Source organism: Apis laboriosa, unplaced genomic scaffold (genome assembly GCF_014066325.1).
Source record: "Apis laboriosa isolate Shangri-la unplaced genomic scaffold, ASM1406632v1 scaffold5_cov152, whole genome shotgun sequence".
Lineage (NCBI taxonomy): Eukaryota > Metazoa > Arthropoda > Insecta > Hymenoptera > Apidae > Apis > Apis laboriosa.
In genome coordinates this window covers 4,707,195-4,725,683 of record NW_025223857.1, presented here as the reverse complement: position 1 = coordinate 4,725,683, position 18,489 = coordinate 4,707,195, and the positions used below count along the sequence as shown (strand labels likewise).

Below are 18,489 nucleotides of genomic sequence, written 5' to 3'. Positions count from 1 at the left end.
AATTTCTCTGAGACTTCGAAGTACATATATGTACATACACGTATACGTATTATCGAATATTTAAAAACTTTTGAATACCAGATTGAATACCAAACTTAACAGACTAACTTTCTAACTTTCGCATTAACGAAACGCGGAGACAGACGAGAGAAATTAATATCTTCGAAAAACGCATAAATTCCGGCCAGATATCTCGTCGTTTAATCATCGTGATAATTCCATCATCATAAAATCCAAGAGTGGTAATCGGTGGTGGAGCAGCAGCAGTGTCTTAAGCGAAAATCCGGACGTTATCGCGAAACTGGCGGAAACTTTCCATCGGGGGTCATTGGCCTTCCCACCTCCCCAGCAATCGAGAGATACTTGGCCGGATAGGGCACGCGATGCATTAAAACCGAATTTACCCGGCGGCGCGGCGGGTGCATGCACCACAACCGAGACTTGGCCATATGCATTCGCGTGACTCCGTGTTCCTCCGTAATAAGTGAATTTACTAGGTTGGTTCGGGCCGAAAACTTGGCCTGACAAACTCGGCCGGCCCGCTGCATCGAGGCCATTCAGCCCGCGAAACTCCTCGCTTGTTTCGAATCTGTTTAACGGTTTCCCAGAGACCTGGTTTTTCGACGGGCAGCATGCAACGCGAATGCGGTCGTGAACTATGGATTCGCCACCGGGACCGCATGCAGGTTCGCGTGTGTTCACCCCTTTCGCCTGACGCCGGTCATTGATTCGCGGCCGTGTTTATTCCAAGTACTTTGCCTCGTCTTTTTCGATATAATACATTCGTATTTCTGCTGTATTCGCAGCGTAATTTTGAAAATTATATCGAAGGGAATTTTCTTTTTTTTTAAATTCTACATTCCATAATTTTTATTCGATAGATTTAAATTTCGACAAAAGTATTCGACGTGTAAGATAATTACGTTCACCGTGGCAACGATAACGTGGAAATTTTTGAACATTAGGATATTAATGCGTCTCTAAAATATAAAAATAGGGAGAAAGGAATATTCATTAGCGGATGTGGACATCCTACACATCCATCTCGCGCATCCGTGTGTCAGTCATACTTGATGGATTCGTCGAATCCGCCGAGTAAAAATAGGTTTTGCATTACAACGAGAATTCGCATCACGTTCCTCGAATTTTCCTCGGATCTTAATACCGATAACGAGCGGAAATATTATATTTATATAAGAATATTTTATTCCAAAGAAAAGAAAAACGAACATAAATTTGTAGTTTCACGTTTCAACAACGTTTACAACAAAGACCTACGGCTTTTATCTCTCGATTCGTTGAAACATCGATAAAACTTTCTATAAATTTCCATCGCTTTTCATCTAAAAAAAAGAAAAAAATTTAATTCAAAGTTCACGCGCAGATATCGTTGCGTTTTGATCGAATATAGCATATGCGATTTATCAGAGAGTACTCTTCAAAAGAATGAAACGAAAAATTTCATCGTTATTTTATTTGATCCCGCCTCGACACAAATATCATAACCATTCACGACACTTTTACTTTAAAAGCTGTATACAATGTATACAAAAGCGTATAAATCCAATAGTCGGATTTATCTTTTCTTTTCCTTTTTTTTTTTTTTTTCCAAGAGTGTCGCGAAGTCACAGCTCGAGTCGCATCGAAGAGGAAGATTAGAAGCGTCCCCTCGAGTTGAACGGTAAAGAGGTTTAGGAGAGGGGGGAGAACGAAAGGGATGAAAGGCACAAAGGAACCGTACGAACCCGTTGTTTCACGGAATATCGTAAAAGAGACACAGAAGACACAGGGATTCGTCTGATGACCAGGTCACAAGACAACGGCCATTAAGAAAAGTCGAGTTCAATAAACTTTCGAACAAAACGGTTGGGTTATTGATCTTTCAGTTACGTCACGTTACCTCTTTTCCACCTGGCAGCTCGTCTATCGAACCGCGTAGACCAAGACACCGCATTTACCGACGAGCAAATGATCCTTAAAAAGTGCCTCGAATCACGAAAGAAGAAGCGAACGGTCGATGAAACCCGCCACGATTTTCTGCATTCTTATTCCTCGCGTGTTCTCGCCATATCGATCAGTTTCGCGTGGAATTTTTAGCAGAAAAACGACGTGTCGCGTTGTGATAAATAAATGGATACGATTGGAACAAGATATAACGGTTGAAAATTGTATGATTAATGTAAAGTTATGTTACTAATCGTGATTATTAAATAGATACTTATGCTAGATAATTTATATTAGATAGTAAATAATGTTAAATAATGGAAGAAATAATTAAAGATTATAATTAATTCAGCAATCATTAATCGTAAAACGATTGTATGATTATGATTAAATCAATAATTTATTTGTAATAACAATATTGTGAATATCTTTTTTTTTTAGTGGATATTAATTGAGAATATTTAAATTTGATATTGTGATATTTTTAATTCTCTTTAGAGAAAGATAAATCCAATTTAAGTTGTGAATACGTGAATTTTAAATAAGTAATAAAATAATTTATTGAAAAGCTTAAGAGAAGTAATTTGGAGAAAAGGAAAATCAAATCAATTTTTATTATATACGAATTTTAATAAAAACTTTAATAAGTTTAGAAAACTATATCTCATTTATCACAAAGTTTAATAAATAGCATGTATGATTTAATATACGAGATTATAATAAATGTTATTTCGCTAGTTTAATTTTTTATGGGTTCACTGGCTTTTCAATATCTTATAGATACGCGAACATGAATGTTCGAAAAAAAAGAAAAAAAGGAATTTGCAAATAGTTGTGTGCATCCGTCAGAAAACCGATCGGCCGAGTGAATTCGACCTGTGAACGTTTCAATTTTCATTTCCATAGGTTCCATAGGTTCGACATGCAAAATTGCACGAACCATTTATTTCTCTCAGAGAAATCTCTCTTCTTTTGTCCATCCAAAACACGGTCATACACGGCCAATTCGCGAAATTCCATATTTTCAAATTAAATAAAAAAAAGAAGAAAATAAATTCCCATTCTCAATCGATATAACAATATATTTTATTATTTTACTCGTAAACTACATAAAATCTACGATACACAAAATATCAACTAATATTTAATAACAAATAATCCTAATTAAACGTTACTATTTCGAAGGTGTAGAGAACGAAATGATCTATCGATTCGAATTTATAAAGAATTAATTAGAAAAATGATGGATTAAATAGGCGAATCCATTGTGTTCTCTCACAATTAATTGGTGTTGAAATATAGAACTGGTTTTGTCGTCGAGAGTAGTCAGAATCGATATTTCATCCACACCACAATTCCTGATTTACGAGACAGACCAGCTGCAATGGATCGACCGGATATCTCTTCTGATCGTTTTCTTTCGTCGTAGGCCGACGATTCAAGCGCCGAGAAGACGTTTAACCATGTAGCCAGGGAAGGCGTAAATCGCGCAACCGCCCAACACCAGTAACAGCAAGCACACGATGCAGCATATTATCCTCCATCTATAATAGCGGCATACCACGTAGCGAAACGCTTTCCACGGATTCAGGAACCAGGAGAAGGAAGTCTCCGGCCGGCTGTAAATTATAGGAAATAGAGGACGTTCTGGGTTATGATTGATTCGTGGTGAAAAATGATCAATGTTTCCGATCGGATTAACAGACGTAGAGATGGATATTAATGGCCACTATTATTACTGATATTCATTTAATTATATAATGTTGTTTTAATCGTGGCCATGTTTAATGTAATTGAATATAATTACATACACTCGTTATTCATCGATCGTTTTATTGGAATAAATAGTTTCGAAGATTTGAACTTTATCGTAATTTTGATACATCGTTTCGTTTCTCGATCAAACAAAAAATATCTTTTCTTTTTTTTTTTAAAGATTGGGATATTTTATTTCCACAATTTTTTTAATTTGTAATTTGAAATTAGGAATTAAAAAGCTACATGCATCCAATAAGGATCTAGATTTCTAATTTTAGCTTTCTTTTTTCTAAATGTTGAGAGAAATCTCTTATTTATCATACTTAAATAGAAAAATAATTTCTTTCTTAAAAAAATGACATAGATCAAGTAGAATTCAACGATGTTTCATTTAAATTTAATTCATTCATCAATGTATATCTCGTTTTGTTTAAATGAATCTTACATTCTTAAATAAAAAAAAAACCAATTAATTAAAGAGAAAATTTGAATATTTGCCATGACACCTCGAATAAGCTTTAAAAGCTCATTAAGCTAGGAATTTTTACGGAATCGTAGAGATGAAATTACGAGAAATTAAAATTGTTTAATAACTCGACGAACGTATCGTCACAGATTATTAATTAGATACAAGCTCATAAATAAGTTCAATATTTATTTATTACGAAACAGTAGATAGCAATGGAATAGCAGACGGATCACATCTTTCGACCTTCTTTCCGAGACAGACAGACATTGCTTTAAATAGTTGATCTTTCAAAGATTAGTCGGAAATATGTACATCGATGTCATCCGGTTCCCGAATTAACTACGTTGACTTAATAATCTCGTTAGTTACTTGCATTTATACAGATTGACGATCAAAATCGAAAATTAATCCATTTAAATTTGATGGAGAGCAATATCCACGTTAATTTAATTTGTGGTTGAGCATGTTATTAAACTTTGATACGTTCGTCGTATCACGGTTTTATTTCGATCCAGCCGCGATTGCTGATTTCATACGATCGATGAATAAATGATACATCATTTCGAATTGATTTCTCGTCGATAATTAAATATTTCGTTTCGCGGATGCTTTTATATCGATCCCTCGAAATACCTTTTTACGAAAACTTCTTGATACGCGATGATGTAACACGTTATTGGAAATTCATTGGAACTCGACATCAGTCTTTTGCAAAGCATCACCCTCGATTATCATTCGAGGGGTCGAGGATAAAAATTTATTATGGTCACTCACGAGTGATTTTTGCGAAAAATATTTTCGAGTGCAAATATTTTCATTATGAAATTATTGTATAAATTTTTTCTTCAGTTTTTTCATCAACTGACTGAAGTGAAGTTCCATATTTTTTTTTTTTTTTTTTAATAAAGTTTCATACTTTGGTGGTGGAAGTTCTTGAGGCGGGTCTCTTCCTCTGCCCGCGGGATTCTCGTCGGCCTCCTCCGCTTTCAATATTGATATTTCCATTTCGATTTTACCCTGGATCGTATGGTACACATTACGTCACATTAGCCCACTTCGATGCTCTACGAATACTCGTTACAAAATAAAAATATAGACGGAAAAAATCGAAAATAAATGGGTATATTCGTTATCTATAACAAATATTTCGAGCGAGTAATTTTAAGAGACGAATCAATTTTTAACGAAACTGTCTTCGTTTCTGCCACGAAGACAACGTTACGATATATATATTTTTCATATATATATATATATATATACACACCGCTTGAATGTATTGGCCAGCGTTCACGCTTTGCTCGAACGGCCACCAAGCTTTGACTCGAGTTACTTTAAACAAATTAATCGTGGGCAGATTCGGGTTGAGTAATTTCAAAGTACAATTTTTCGAATTCGGACTTCCTCGTGGCATTGCGGACAGATCCAACGTTAGTGCTCCTGAATAAATAAATTATTTTTTATTTTCATTAAATCGTACATCCTTCTTCGTGACTCCTTTAACAAGAGTTATGAGGCAAAGTTAATGGTAATATTTATAATATTTTATTTAAGAATGAAGGGAATATAAAAATAGACAGATAGATTAATTTAATATTACCGAGAAAATCGTCTGGAGAGAAGTGATCGCTGTCCCAAACTTGCAGGTATAACCTGCACGGCAATTTCTCCTCGGTGTCGGTCAACGAAAAGATGGATATCTTTTTCGGGACAATTATAACGCGCTCGCTCTTGCAATACATCACACGAAACACGAATCGCCAATTGAAATTGCCTTCGCCGTTTAAAGAATTGTAATGGATGTCGGTCTTTTGGTAATCGTCGTAAGTGATCCAACTGCGATTGATTTCTTAATATCAGAGATGAGACGAAGATAAGCCAAATCTCGTTAGAGCTTATCGCTACTTATTCACAAATTTACCCTTTAACGTAAATGTCGGAGCACTTTTCACCCGTAAGAAATTGACTTTCAACGAGAGGTATATCTTCCGTGTTCCATACGATCACGCGAATTTCGTATTCCTCGGGCACGGGCGGGCTGATGTCGACCGGCGGTTTCAGAGGAACTTCGCCTACTTGAAACATGTCGATCCACATTTCCAATCTACCCTGATCGCACGAGAATCGACAAATCACATTTTCTAGAACGGGCATTCGCGTAATTCATTCGAAATAACGCGGTCAAAACGCGGCAATTCGCCGTGACAAAATTTGCCTTTCGACCGATTCAGATCGAAACCGGTTTCATCCACAATCAACGAATTCGTCCGAATCGAGAAAGAGAAATAACGAAATCTTGGCATTTTTCAATCGATTTTTCATCGAAAGAAAATCCCTCGAATGACTCTGCCGTGGCTAACACGTTACAACCTGCTCCAACCCGGGTCTTCCTATATTAAAAAGCGGCCGTCTCTCCACGTGTTCCGGAACCAGGTAGCAGCCGCAAATGGGGAAATTTTGCCACTGATGGAGCACGCTCAACGCCATGCATTCATTTAATTCTGAAAGGGGAATGCCATCGATGTAATTCTAATCTTCCATCCTTCTCCTCCCCCCCTGATCGGGGAGGGGAATCGTTTCAATTTTAAAACGCACCGGATTCCGGATGCTCGGCTTCGTCGAAGGGAAACCTTTTCCGTCCGATTTTCACGTAATGGCTCCTGTACTCGGGCAACGGAAGATTGTTCTTCCTGCAGAGCTGTTCGAGTATCTGGGTCGGTTTCTCGCGATCCCTCCACTGATTGTACCCCTCAGTCGCGTATATCTTGGATATGCCACACGTGGCACGGTGTTTGCTGTAGAATCGACTCTCGATGTCGATTTTCGTCTCCCCTATCAGGTCGTCGGTAGTGGTCGCGTCGTAATCCCATACTTGTACGATCATCGTGCAATCGCGAGGGAAAACTGCCTCTATCTCGAAGAACCTGTAAAATATACGCGATTGGTATATTTTAACTTGTTAAGGAGGAGGAGCTCCTTTCTCCTGGAAAATAAATTAAAAAAACTTGGTGGAATGTGTACAGAAATAAAAAGTTGAAATAAATAAGAAAAAGAATGAAAAAATTGAAATCTCGATATTCTGGTATTAATAGTTTTGTATGTGTGATAATTCTAAGTAAAAGTTGGAATAAACTTTGTAGAGTAGAATAAACTTTGAGAGAGGTAGAAGGGATCCCAATTGGGGCAATATATCAGAGGATATCTCGTGGATAGATGATTTCTTTGTAACGTCCAGTTCCAAAGAATTGGATAAGTTAAAATGCAATGGTCAGCACGTACCGTCCAAAAGTTGGATTTAGCTGGTTCGGTATGTAATTCTTTTGGTCGCTGATATACGTTTTACCAAGCCGGATACAGATATACGGATCAGACTTTCCGGTTAGGGGATCCTGAGGCTGCAAGTTGATGCCTGTGGAATCGATTCGATCCCGTGAGCTCGTCACACGATGAACCCGAATCAAATATATCGCGTTTATCGTCGCACCTTTCACCACGTAAAGTCTAACCACGAGTTTGATAGACTCCGAATGCGGATAATCGTCGCACAGGCCGTCACTCGCGCTTCTCCCGCTTCTCGTTTTGCAAGGCAAGTTGCTGGGGTGCGGCCAGCGATACACGCAAATACGCCCCTGTCGATAGACTTTTATTAATGGATATATCATTTTTATTAACGAAATTTTCTTGGACGAAAAGAAGAAAAGAATCGGGATCTTTAAAAAGACGATTTAAAATGAAATTTTCGGAACGAGACGCGAATCCAATTGCTATTATTTCACGTTCGTTCTCTTATTATTAACGATTTAAAAAGGAAAAAGGAAAAAGACGAAATTTACTTCTTCGAAAATAGGGAAAGAAAGTTGCCTTTGGAAATTATCTTTCAATCATTCACCAGAAAACGGACATTTTTCCTTCTGATTTTCCTCCAATTAATAGCTCGTTTGAACAAACATTTAACGTTCCTTGATCGAACGTTTAAGGATGCAAAACTCTCCTCTCTTCCATCGAATCTCGCCGGGTAAAATATTTAGAGGAGGAACAAAACTCTCGGGGAAAAATTGAGATTGGTGGGATGGCAAACCTTGAATTTTCCAACGTAATTCTCGCTGTCGTAGTCGGGTTCCTCGCTTTTGCGCCCCTTCCACAGCTCGAACGTTCTCAGACGATCCTGGAAGCCGGAGAATTGCGGCTGCATCTCCAGTTCTCCGTCGTATACCTGTTTCCCGCCCAATGAGACACCTGAGCTGGTGAAAATTCGCTAAACGCGTAGGATACCTTGAACGTCGCTGTGATCTTCTGTTCGGGTGGTGGAATACCGTTCAGCTCCTTTCTTCTTTCCTCCTGGAAACGTCTCGTCCCTCTTACCACAATTTTCACAATTACACGTGGTGGGAAAATATTCGGTGGACATTTCGTTGCTCCTCCACACTTACCTCTAGGGAAGCGAAGTATTTGGTCCACCAGTCTAGCGACTCGTCGTCGTCGCTCGTGAGAAATTCTTTTTTTTCCTTTTTCCTTTTCGCGTGGATCAGATGAGCGAAGAAATGTTTCAAACAGCGAAAAATCTTCTTGATCCACGAGATTCTGTCGCCCATCTTCTTGTAAGGAATTAATTTCTTGTGCTCGTCTTCTTTTTTCGGATCGAAATCGATCGGCAGGGGCACTTGAAAATAATTTTTTATCATCAATCAATTTGTCAAATTTGTTGACGATTAAAAACGATTTTTACAAAGTAATTTCTTCGTTTGATCTTATTTATTTGAGATATAATTAGTTTTACAGTTTCGTGTTTCTTTTTTTTTTTTTTTTTTTGTTTTTGATTATTCTTTCATTTTCGTTTCAACAATTTCAATAAACTCGAATCATCTCTATGAATAAATAACTTTATTATTTTTCTCACTTGTATATTTATTATCAGGCAAGATTGTAAAAGATTTTAAAACGTATATCTCGAAAGGAAATAAAACGTTTGTATATTTTTCACAGTTTTTAAGTTTGGAATTTTCAATGGATTTCAACGAAAGCACGACTATTGTCGAATAAACGACAAATCTAAACTAAAAATTCAATCCCAAATTAATTTCCCGATTTCCGGAAAACACGGGCACAAATTCCTCCCGAATGGTAAAAAATATTTGTTCGCAGTGTATAAACATTCTGTGCAACTTTAATTAACAAAGTTTTCTGTTGCGTGCCGACCGGATATTCCATGGCGTTATTAAACCGTTGAAACCAACCGCGTTCAAATATTTAATAACTACTTGAAACACCCCTGAAAACAGCGGTTGAACACAGTGTGAACATGAACTACACGGTCAACCGTGTCAATATAATTGAACTCGGAGAATATTGTATATTTTACATATTGAGAGAAATAATATCAATATAGCAGTAGACAGTATTCTAGAAAATATTCGATACGGAAAATTACATTTTTACACACTTTTCCATTTCATATTTGAAATTTACCACCATCCACGTCGTTGACGCGTATAAATTTTAAAAATCTCGTATCTCTCGAATTTTAATTGAATCGAACTTATCAGAGACTTACGAACGGTTTCAGGTTTTTCCTCTAAATGTTTCACAGGTTTGAAGATCTTTTTCGTCCCGTATATCTGCTCTTCGTAATCATCCTCGGTTATCAACTGCTCCAGAAATATGTTGATACTCGGTATGATGCAAATTCCAACATACTTGAAGCAACCGAGTCCTCGCGAGTCGAACGCTTTTATTACCACGCTTGGATAATAGATTTCGAGCTCTGGCATATCCTTCGAGAATTTTTATATCAATATACGTTTCTAACATAAACATACATCGATGTGTTCGGTTCGGAGAACCTTATTTTGCAACGAATTGGAACGAGAGATGGAATGATTCTCTCTCCCTCTTTCTCTTTCTCTCTCTGCGATATCCAAAGCGAGTGCAGTCAAGCGTTAATATCAAGTCGTGTATATATATATATATATATATATATAGCAACTTTCAGAGCGTCGATATATTAGTGGTAAGATAGATTAATATTAGGATGCGTACGAGCTGTCATACGAGATATGTCTAAAGAGAGAGAGAGAGAGTCATAAGTTGATGTCGCTAGAACATGATCGCCGATATTCTGTATCTCTGAATGGACGATCGAATATCATCGTTCGTTTCCTGACAAAGATGGACGATAATTTCTGCAACATCCGTTAATATATATTGACAACGCAGACATCGTGTTGCGTTTCACGTTTGATCATGAAAGATGATCGAGACAATTGATTTTCGTGAATATGAAACGATTGTTAATTAATAAAATTCGTTACGAATTCTTATTGTCCATCGTAACAACGTATCCATTTTGAGATAAAAAAAAAAAAAAAAAAAAAAAAAAAAAAAAATATCGAAATAATCGATTCCACTACGTGTCTAATAGACAGCACTTTCCTTGGGACGGATGGGCGTAAGTCAATGTCAAGTCATTACCAATTCGATGATTACGTGAGGTTTCTTGAAGTTGCTGAATTTTTTGACGTTTCTCATTACTTCCGACTTGATGTCAACACCGCCGCACTCTATGATAATCCGAGGATTCATCACGGGCATGTAATACAGTTTCTTCATATCTCTCATTCCCCAAAATATTATTTCGAGCCTGTAACTTGCCATTTTCGGCCTGATATCTTCCGGTATAGTGTAAATGGTGTCCAACATCGAGCGATGAATAGGTTTGTCCAGGTCTTCGTCCTCTTCCTTTACCTGTTCATCAAAATTAAATCATTCTTCAACTTTTCTTTAAAAAAAAAAAAAAAAAAAGAAACCTCTGTCAGAATAACAAGTAACTTTAATAAATCTTTTAAGGTTTATTCCCTTGCCAAAAAACAAATTTCAATCATGAAACGTTATTCGTACTCGCGTTATTTTTTATATTATATTTTATTATATTCTAATATTGAGTTTATGTACGATCTCATATCTCGTATATTTATATTGTTAATTTGATGTCAATGAATTTGATGCCCTTTTTTTGAACCGCTGTTCTATGCGACATACGCAATAAAACAAAAACATCGGCACATCTATATTACACAATTTATTCCTTTCTCATTATATATTCTTTATTTTGATCAAATCGTTTCACAATACGCTATCCCCTAACATTTGTATTTTTATTTTTATATTTTATAAATGGATTCGAAGAATGGAATGGAAAAAATGAATCCACGCAAAAAGGACGAGAAAAGGGGGTTCATTAGCGCGGATAGCCTCTCTTTCTCGTGCGCTACACGAATATCGATCGAGTGTTTGCATCCCTTACCTCTATGAGCTCGAAGGCGGCGAGCACCGACCCAGAGAAATCCCTTTGAGATTTAAATTTGTACCATCCAAGTTTCGGAGGGAAATCGGGCGGGGAGTAAGTTTCCTCCGCTAGTTTAACTAATGGAATCGCCGTGCATCTTCCGCAAAACTCCTTTATGCCCTGTGAATTTCGACTCCGTGACGACTAATTTCCGTGGAACTAATTTCACTCGTTTCAGATTCGTCGATCGTTTCGATCATTAAATTCGATCGATAAATTCATCAACAAATTCATTATTATATAAATATCTAATCCGTGGAACGGATCGTCTGTAGTGCAAGCGAGACGATCGTTTAAAAAAAAAAAAAAAAGAAAAAGAATCCACTCACGCATATGTCCAAGTCGTACACCTCCAATATAACTATAGGTGGGTTTAATTTAATGTACTCTTTCGATCCGTGCACGGTTCTCGGCGGCAATATCAAAGTTTGATCCCAGAAGGGGTCCAGAGTCTGCTTGACAACCTGAAAAATTTACAATTTACTTTCAATCCCCCCGAGCACGTTGCCAGCCCCAACCGAAGAATTTTCGATGCGACTCTACAAGACTTTCGTAAACGCTCGATAATTCAGCACAAAACACGATGGATCCAAAGAAATTTGAATGTTCCTTCTTACGGGAGGAATAAATGTCAGTGGAGAGAAATATCCATTTACCGAGTAACGATCCAACGAGGAAGGGAAGGAAATCTTAATTATAATGAGACGACGAGTTTCGTCGGGTGAATTATCGACACGGGTTGAAAACTTACCCTGGTTGAGATGGAGTAACCGTGGAAACAGACGCGTATCAGCGGATCCAACAAGCCGGATGTGTCCATACCGGGATCAAAGCGACCTTGGAATATGTGAGCACGCAACTGAAATGTCTGCGACCGAATGGCAAACTAACTTTGTCGTTTCGTTCGAAATATTTCCAATGGTATTGGGGCTGAACTGTTTCTAAAAGTTTCGAGAGGGATCAACGTCAAGTTTGTTTCTCGTTGAACAATCGCGATTACGCGGACGGATTACGGGGGGACGCGACGAGATCGCGGGGTTCGAATTCTTTGAAAGGATTATTTTCAACGTTCGTCGATGCTCGATCAAGTTTTGAAAAAAGTTTTGTCATTAAAATTTTAATCGAACTTGAAGAACAAGAATATCGTTTCGCATTCAACGATCTAACAGACGTGGAATTCTAAAGTGGGTATTTCATCGTCAACGAGAGTTATAAAAAAAAAAAAAAAAAAATGTTGTTTCGATTAATCCCCTCTTTCGAGAGATAAAACAGCTACATTTTTTTCAAGGAGCTAAAGAGAGCTTCTTTTCCTTCGTTTTTTAATTATTCTTTTTTTTTTTTTGTCTAATTTTCATGAATTATTCGAGCAAAAGAAAGAAAAAGATTAGTGTTAACACGATAAAATTATATAAAGCGATATGACATCGAGAAGTTTATAATAGAAAAAGGAACAAGCATTAAACGTATAATAGTCGGTATAAAAATAGTTCCGTACAAAAAAAGGTGTGTACGTAATTATGGGATTGCATCGTTAGGATAATATAATTACTTTTGTCAAGGATGCGTGTGATCGTGTCATATTGCTTTTTTATAACTCAAAAGTAATTAAATTTGAAGTAGTTAAATGTAGTTAAAAAACAAGAAAAAGGAGCTACTCTTTGCGAATAAAGAAACGTAGCTGTTGTTTTATCTAACCGTCTCTTGAATTAATTAAACCTCCCCCCTCAGTATACGGGGCGCGTTCAAGCTTGACCTTGTTCCCATCGAAAAATTTTCCCATTGAAATGGAAATTGTCGTACCGTTGAATGAGTGTACTCCAAATATTTCGGGAACGTGTAGATAGTTTGCTCGTGATTCACGTTGTAACCAGGAGGGATAGAGGACCAACAGGCAGCTGTAAGTAACATAGGAACAATGGTGAAGAACAGACAAAAGTTAGTCTCATTAGTCTCAACAGTAGTCTCTTGTTTTGGAAATATGGATAGTTGCTGAAGCAAAAGCTATATAGATTAATAGAAATTAATGTGCCAAAAGAGAGATTTGAAGTTTTACAATATTATTCAAATCATGTTGATAACAAAGTTATATAAAGTCTGATTGAAAATTTGAGAAAGAAACAAAGCTATAAACAACATACAAATTAACATACAGACTTTAATTCAGAGGGTAAAACAAAACAAACCCATTAAATAAATAACAAAACTAATAGAATGATGAAAGACAAAAGTTAACAATCTATTCAATCTCTTATTTTGGGATGGATCATGAATGGTTGCTAAAGCAAAAATTATATAAATTAATAAAAATTATATTAAAAGAGAGATTTGAAGTTTTACACCAATATTATTCAAATCATGTTGATAACAAAGTTATATAAAGTCTGATTGAAAATTTGAGAAAGAAACAAAGCTATAAGCAACATACAAATTAACATACTTTAATTCAGAGGGTAAAACTATGAATAACAAAACTAATAGAATGATGAAAAACAAAAGTTAACAATCTGTTCAATCTCTTATTTTGGGACATGGATGGTTGCTGAAGCAAAAATTATATAAATTAATAAAAATTATACTAAAAGAGAGATTTGAAGTTTTACACCAATATTCTTCAAATCATGTTGATAACAAAGTTATATAAAGTCTGATTGAAAATTTGAGAAAGAAACAAAACTATAAGCAAATTAATAGAACGAGGCTCGAAACTTTAATTTAGAGCAAAGCTATGAACAGCAAAATTAGTATAATGAGCACACTTCAGCCTATAGGCAATGTTAAAGCGAGTGACGAAATAAAGGTTTAGTTTAACGTAGTACAATTCATAAATTTGAGACTTCAGGCTCTATCGAACGTTATTTGCCATTTTACATTTTCTTTATTTTGGCAGAAAATAAGAGCGCTTTTCGCATAGATATATATAGAATTACCGAGCAGAAGTCTTCTATTTTTTATTCTTAACTCTTACCGACATAATCAGCGTTTCCAAGCCAGAGGAAAATTTCAAGCTTGCAGGCCATATAATCGGCCTCCTCCTTGTCCCATGGATTTCTCAGAAACACGTCCATTCGACGGCCGCAAAGCGTTCCCTTCTCCGCCGCTTCCTCCGAGTAAATAATTTTTTCGGCCGGAAATCGGGCGTACGCCACCCGCCGCTTCGACCCGGTTATCATCCAAATGAAAACGTCCGGGAGACTGTGCTGAGGCTGGTGAATTTATAAACGACACATCCTGTATCGCGCGGTGAGATGAATTTTCCATGACGGTGCACGAAACTTGGAAGGACACGCGCGCGTTTAAATATTTCACGGGATTTGCAAGGGAAAGAAGAGGAAGAGGTCAGCGTTTTCGTTGTCTCCTATTCTCCGTGGAAGATCCGTGGAATAAGAAGAAAAAGAAGAGGGGGAGGCGAGAAAAGGTAAAAAGTTTTGGAACGAATTTTGTTTCCTTTTTTCCTCCCCTTCCCTTTCCTCAAGAATCAGTTTCTTGCGCGAAATTGAACTAGTTGTCAAAAGGGGAAAAAAAGCTGCAGCTAAGTTTGGACTGTCTCGTTGCAATATTTAAAACTTCCTTTTTGTGAGTCTCTCCTTTTTTGTAATGTAATGAATTTAATACGTCTCTGAAAGGAATTTCTATATAATTCGGAAAATCCTGTTATTGGAGGAGAAAATTCCAGAAAATTATCGAGGTTGAAAGAAAGTATCGATTAAATTTCTTGAATCGAAATCTTTTTTAGAATCTTAATCGCTTTATAAAAAAACAAATGTCGTTTCTTTCAAAATTAAACCAAAAAAGAAAAGAGAGACTATCATCCCCATAAGATCGAAGTACTTTCTTTTTTTTTTTTTTTTCTTTCAAACAATCGCTCATTCGAATTATAAAAAGTTTGCACGTCGTAAGAAAACGTAAAGCAAAACGACTCACATCTTCTCGTAGCTTCTTCAGTTTGCCGAGATATTGGTATCCATGCACCATAGCGATTCTGATGTAATTGTTGTTTGGAAGTTGGCCGTTGATCTTGATCCTCTTCAGAATGTTCTCGATCTCGTTACGGCAGAAATTCACGCGATACCGATCGAGCTTCGTGGTACCGCCCTCGTGGTCGTATCGTCCAGTGTCTAACATATCCAAATAGCGGAGGCAATAGTTGTTCAAGTTACAAATCATCGCGTTGTAAAATATGTAAGCATCAGCGCTCTCGAGCGCGACCATGCCTTCCAGTTTCTCCAACTTCTCCTCCTGTCGAGACGAATTAAAATTATACTGGAAATCGCTGCGCCAGTTTCGAAACAAACTTGCTCCCTCTCCGCGATCACACCGTGAGAACCTTGCTCCTGATATATTAAATATTTCTTTCGATTCGGTGTTGGAAACTTTCCGCTCGATCACTTTTTTAACTCCCGTGTTCATAAATTTTCGAAAGTGCCACGTGTTTGGCCGGCGCTTTCGAAAAATTGGCCAGTTATCGAGAATTTTGAATGAAAGTTTCGTCGTTTTCTCGCTCGACATTGACTTCGAAGGAAGCCAGGAATTCGTGAAAGTTCGAAAGTTCAAAACGTGTATCTTACTTAGTCGATTCTATTCTATCATAAAAATTAAAGCCTAATTAAAATTATTTCGCAATATATTTCGTGGAACCTCTATATTCGTCGCCAAAAAATTTCTTACTTACACGATTTACTTTTTTATTTATTCATTGAACAAAGCTGACGATCATTTCCTTCCCTCTCTCCTTAATTTTTAAGTGGAAAAAAATTAAATTACATCGTTCTTTTCAGAAACGGATTAACAAAAGAACATAGAAGTTCCACTGTATTTAATTGTTTGCCAGAGAAGAACAAAATAACGATAAATATTCAAGATTCGCATAATCGATTCTCACCAGGAAATTAGCGATGAAAGTCAAATAATTACTGTTATGCATCCGCCACTCGAGATTCGGCCACCAGGATTTAACGTAGAGGCATGGTTTTCGCGATCCAAGAGGCACATAATTATATTTCCCGTCCAGCGTCCCAGTGTATCGCGGCATGGTCTGACTCTCGAACTCCGGCCTCTGATCCGGCGTCTGGTTTCCTGTCGAGAATTAATCACAATTTACACAGGGGCAACGATGCGCGCTCTCCACGGCAAACTCGTCGAGCGTGTTAATTAACGAGAAATTGGGAGGAGGAATGGAGGACGTGTCTTCGTATCTGATACGCAAGTTTCGACAAGTAATCGAGTAATCATTTTGTTAACGAAACATTACCAATTGAATACCATATATACCTATATCCTTGTCGTTGTCGAAGCATTGGCTATGCCCGAATTGTTTGTTACCCGCGTTCCCGATGCTGATCTCGAAGATTATCGATCTCATCCAAAATCTCTTACGATCGATCATGCTCGCGTCGTACAACACTGCGACCAGATAATATTCTTCCGTTCTCCACAAGCTTTTCTTTGAGAAAAGAGAGAGAGGTCGATGTTAATGATTGCGAAAGATGGAGTAAATAAGTAAGGAATTTTAATCAAGTTAATCTCTCGAGATATTTCGAAAGGAGTTAATTCGAAACGAGTCGAAGATATTTTTTGTTTTTGAATTGAATATTTCTCGAAACGAATTATTAATTGTGGGTGAAAAAATTCTCGTAAAATCCCGAACTACGACGGTTTGACATTAAATTGAACGTTATAACGAAAGCAATCTTTCGTTCCGTGTAGAATCACGCGAGGAGATCGTTAAATCGATGAATCGAGATTACGTTGGATTATCTTGTGTATTATTTATGCGCTCCTTCTTTATACACCACACGATATGAAGCATGAGGTTTTAAAATTAATCTTCATTGGTCTTTTGAACGAATTGATCGAGATCGACCTTTTTCTTATATTTTATAATTATCATTAGAAATTCGTTTTCTTAAATATGAACTTCAATTCAATTTTTTACGTGCACGTACGAGCACGTAAATATTGCACAGAGATATAATTCGTTGCGTCTGATCAGAGACGATCTGTTTCTATTTAAAACTAACTTCTTGCTTTCGATTTCGTTTGTTAAGCTTCTAGGAAGAGAAAATTTGAAATTTGAAGCTTACGAAATAAACAAATTTAGAAATTTTGCAAGTTTCAAGGGAGAATTTTTTTGTTTCAACTTGGTGAGAGGAGGAAGTTAATCTTACAAGGAAAATGTATACAGACCTCGATAATGGGAACCGCGGGCTCTGTTTCAGTACTAATTCCAGAAGTCATTTCCGAATCATCGATTTCAGTTTTTAAGGACAGGAGAACTCTTCCTCGATACAAAGGAAGAGCTGAGAAACATTTGCCGAAACAAGTGTTCCTCTCGGTGTTTCCGATTCCGTAAAAATGAAGGAACGATGGGCCAAAAGTCGGCAGGAAATCTAACAAAAAATGAAAGAAACAAAAGTTTCTCTACTCTTTATTCAAAATCAAAATATCGTAATCGAATATTTTACAACTTATCATATCGATGATATTTCTTTCAATCTAAATTGTTCGAACAATTTGGATTGACCATTTCCTCTCTACGTTTCATTTCGCAAAAAAAAAAAAAAAAAGAAGAAGCGCAATAAAAACCAAGAAATAGTTGAAATATCGAATACGATCGAAATAGAATTGAAAAATGGAGGAGGAAAGAAAAAAGCGAAAAATCGAATTGAGCCAACGTTTGCGACATTGCATATCGCATTAAATGCAAACGAGTTACACGAAAAAAGGATGGAGAAAGAATTTAAAATACAAATATAACGGTGGAAACATGGCCACGGTTAATCAATGTTTCGTTTGCAACTGGTTATTTGAATTTCGTTTACGTACGATCGTTCGCCCTTTTAATTTATCGATTCCAATTCGTTTCTTCCCTTTATTTTCTTCCCTCTACGTTGTTCTTCAACACGGTTTTTCCGTTTATTTTACCGCTTAATGCTCGATCAGCTTTTCCGAATACGAGCAATGGTTATATTATTAATTTCCA

The 18,489-nt window shown here is 36.8% G+C and overlaps 1 protein-coding gene across 1 annotated transcript; it reads right to left on the bottom strand.

Annotated features, from left to right (window-relative positions):
* Positions 1-3,382: 3,382 nt before the first annotated feature.
* LOC122718284 (otoferlin-like) lies at positions 3,383-17,744 on the bottom strand. The gene is made up of 19 exons (XM_043943181.1): positions 17,675-17,744; positions 16,779-16,910; positions 16,390-16,583; positions 15,432-15,746; positions 13,311-13,499; positions 11,840-11,974; positions 11,469-11,630; positions 10,637-10,909; positions 9,720-9,939; positions 8,247-8,404; positions 7,653-7,797; positions 7,448-7,577; positions 6,764-7,092; positions 6,539-6,669; positions 6,090-6,277; positions 5,769-6,004; positions 5,436-5,608; positions 5,088-5,188; positions 3,383-3,563 (listed from the first exon to the last, which is right to left on the bottom strand). The coding sequence occupies exons 1-19, from the start codon at positions 17,742-17,744 to the stop codon at positions 3,383-3,385; spliced, it is 3,462 nt and encodes a 1,153-aa protein (XP_043799116.1).
* Positions 17,745-18,489: the final 745 nt, after the last annotated feature.

What these genes read in the sequence shown, in the direction of transcription:
- LOC122718284 (XM_043943181.1), bottom strand. Translation starts at nt 17,744, where the DNA reads ATGACTTCTGGAATTAGTACTGAAACAGAGCCCGCGGTTCCCATTATC. An exon ending in TGTACGACTTGGACATATGC is followed by an intron (nt 11,631 to 11,839) that starts GTGAGTGGATTC and finishes CGAAATTCACAG; the next exon opens with GGCATAAAGGAGTTTTGCGG. An exon ending in AGCCGAGCATCCGGAATCCG is followed by an intron (nt 6,670 to 6,763) that starts GTGCGTTTTAAA and finishes TTCCCCTTTCAG; the next exon opens with AATTAAATGAATGCATGGCG.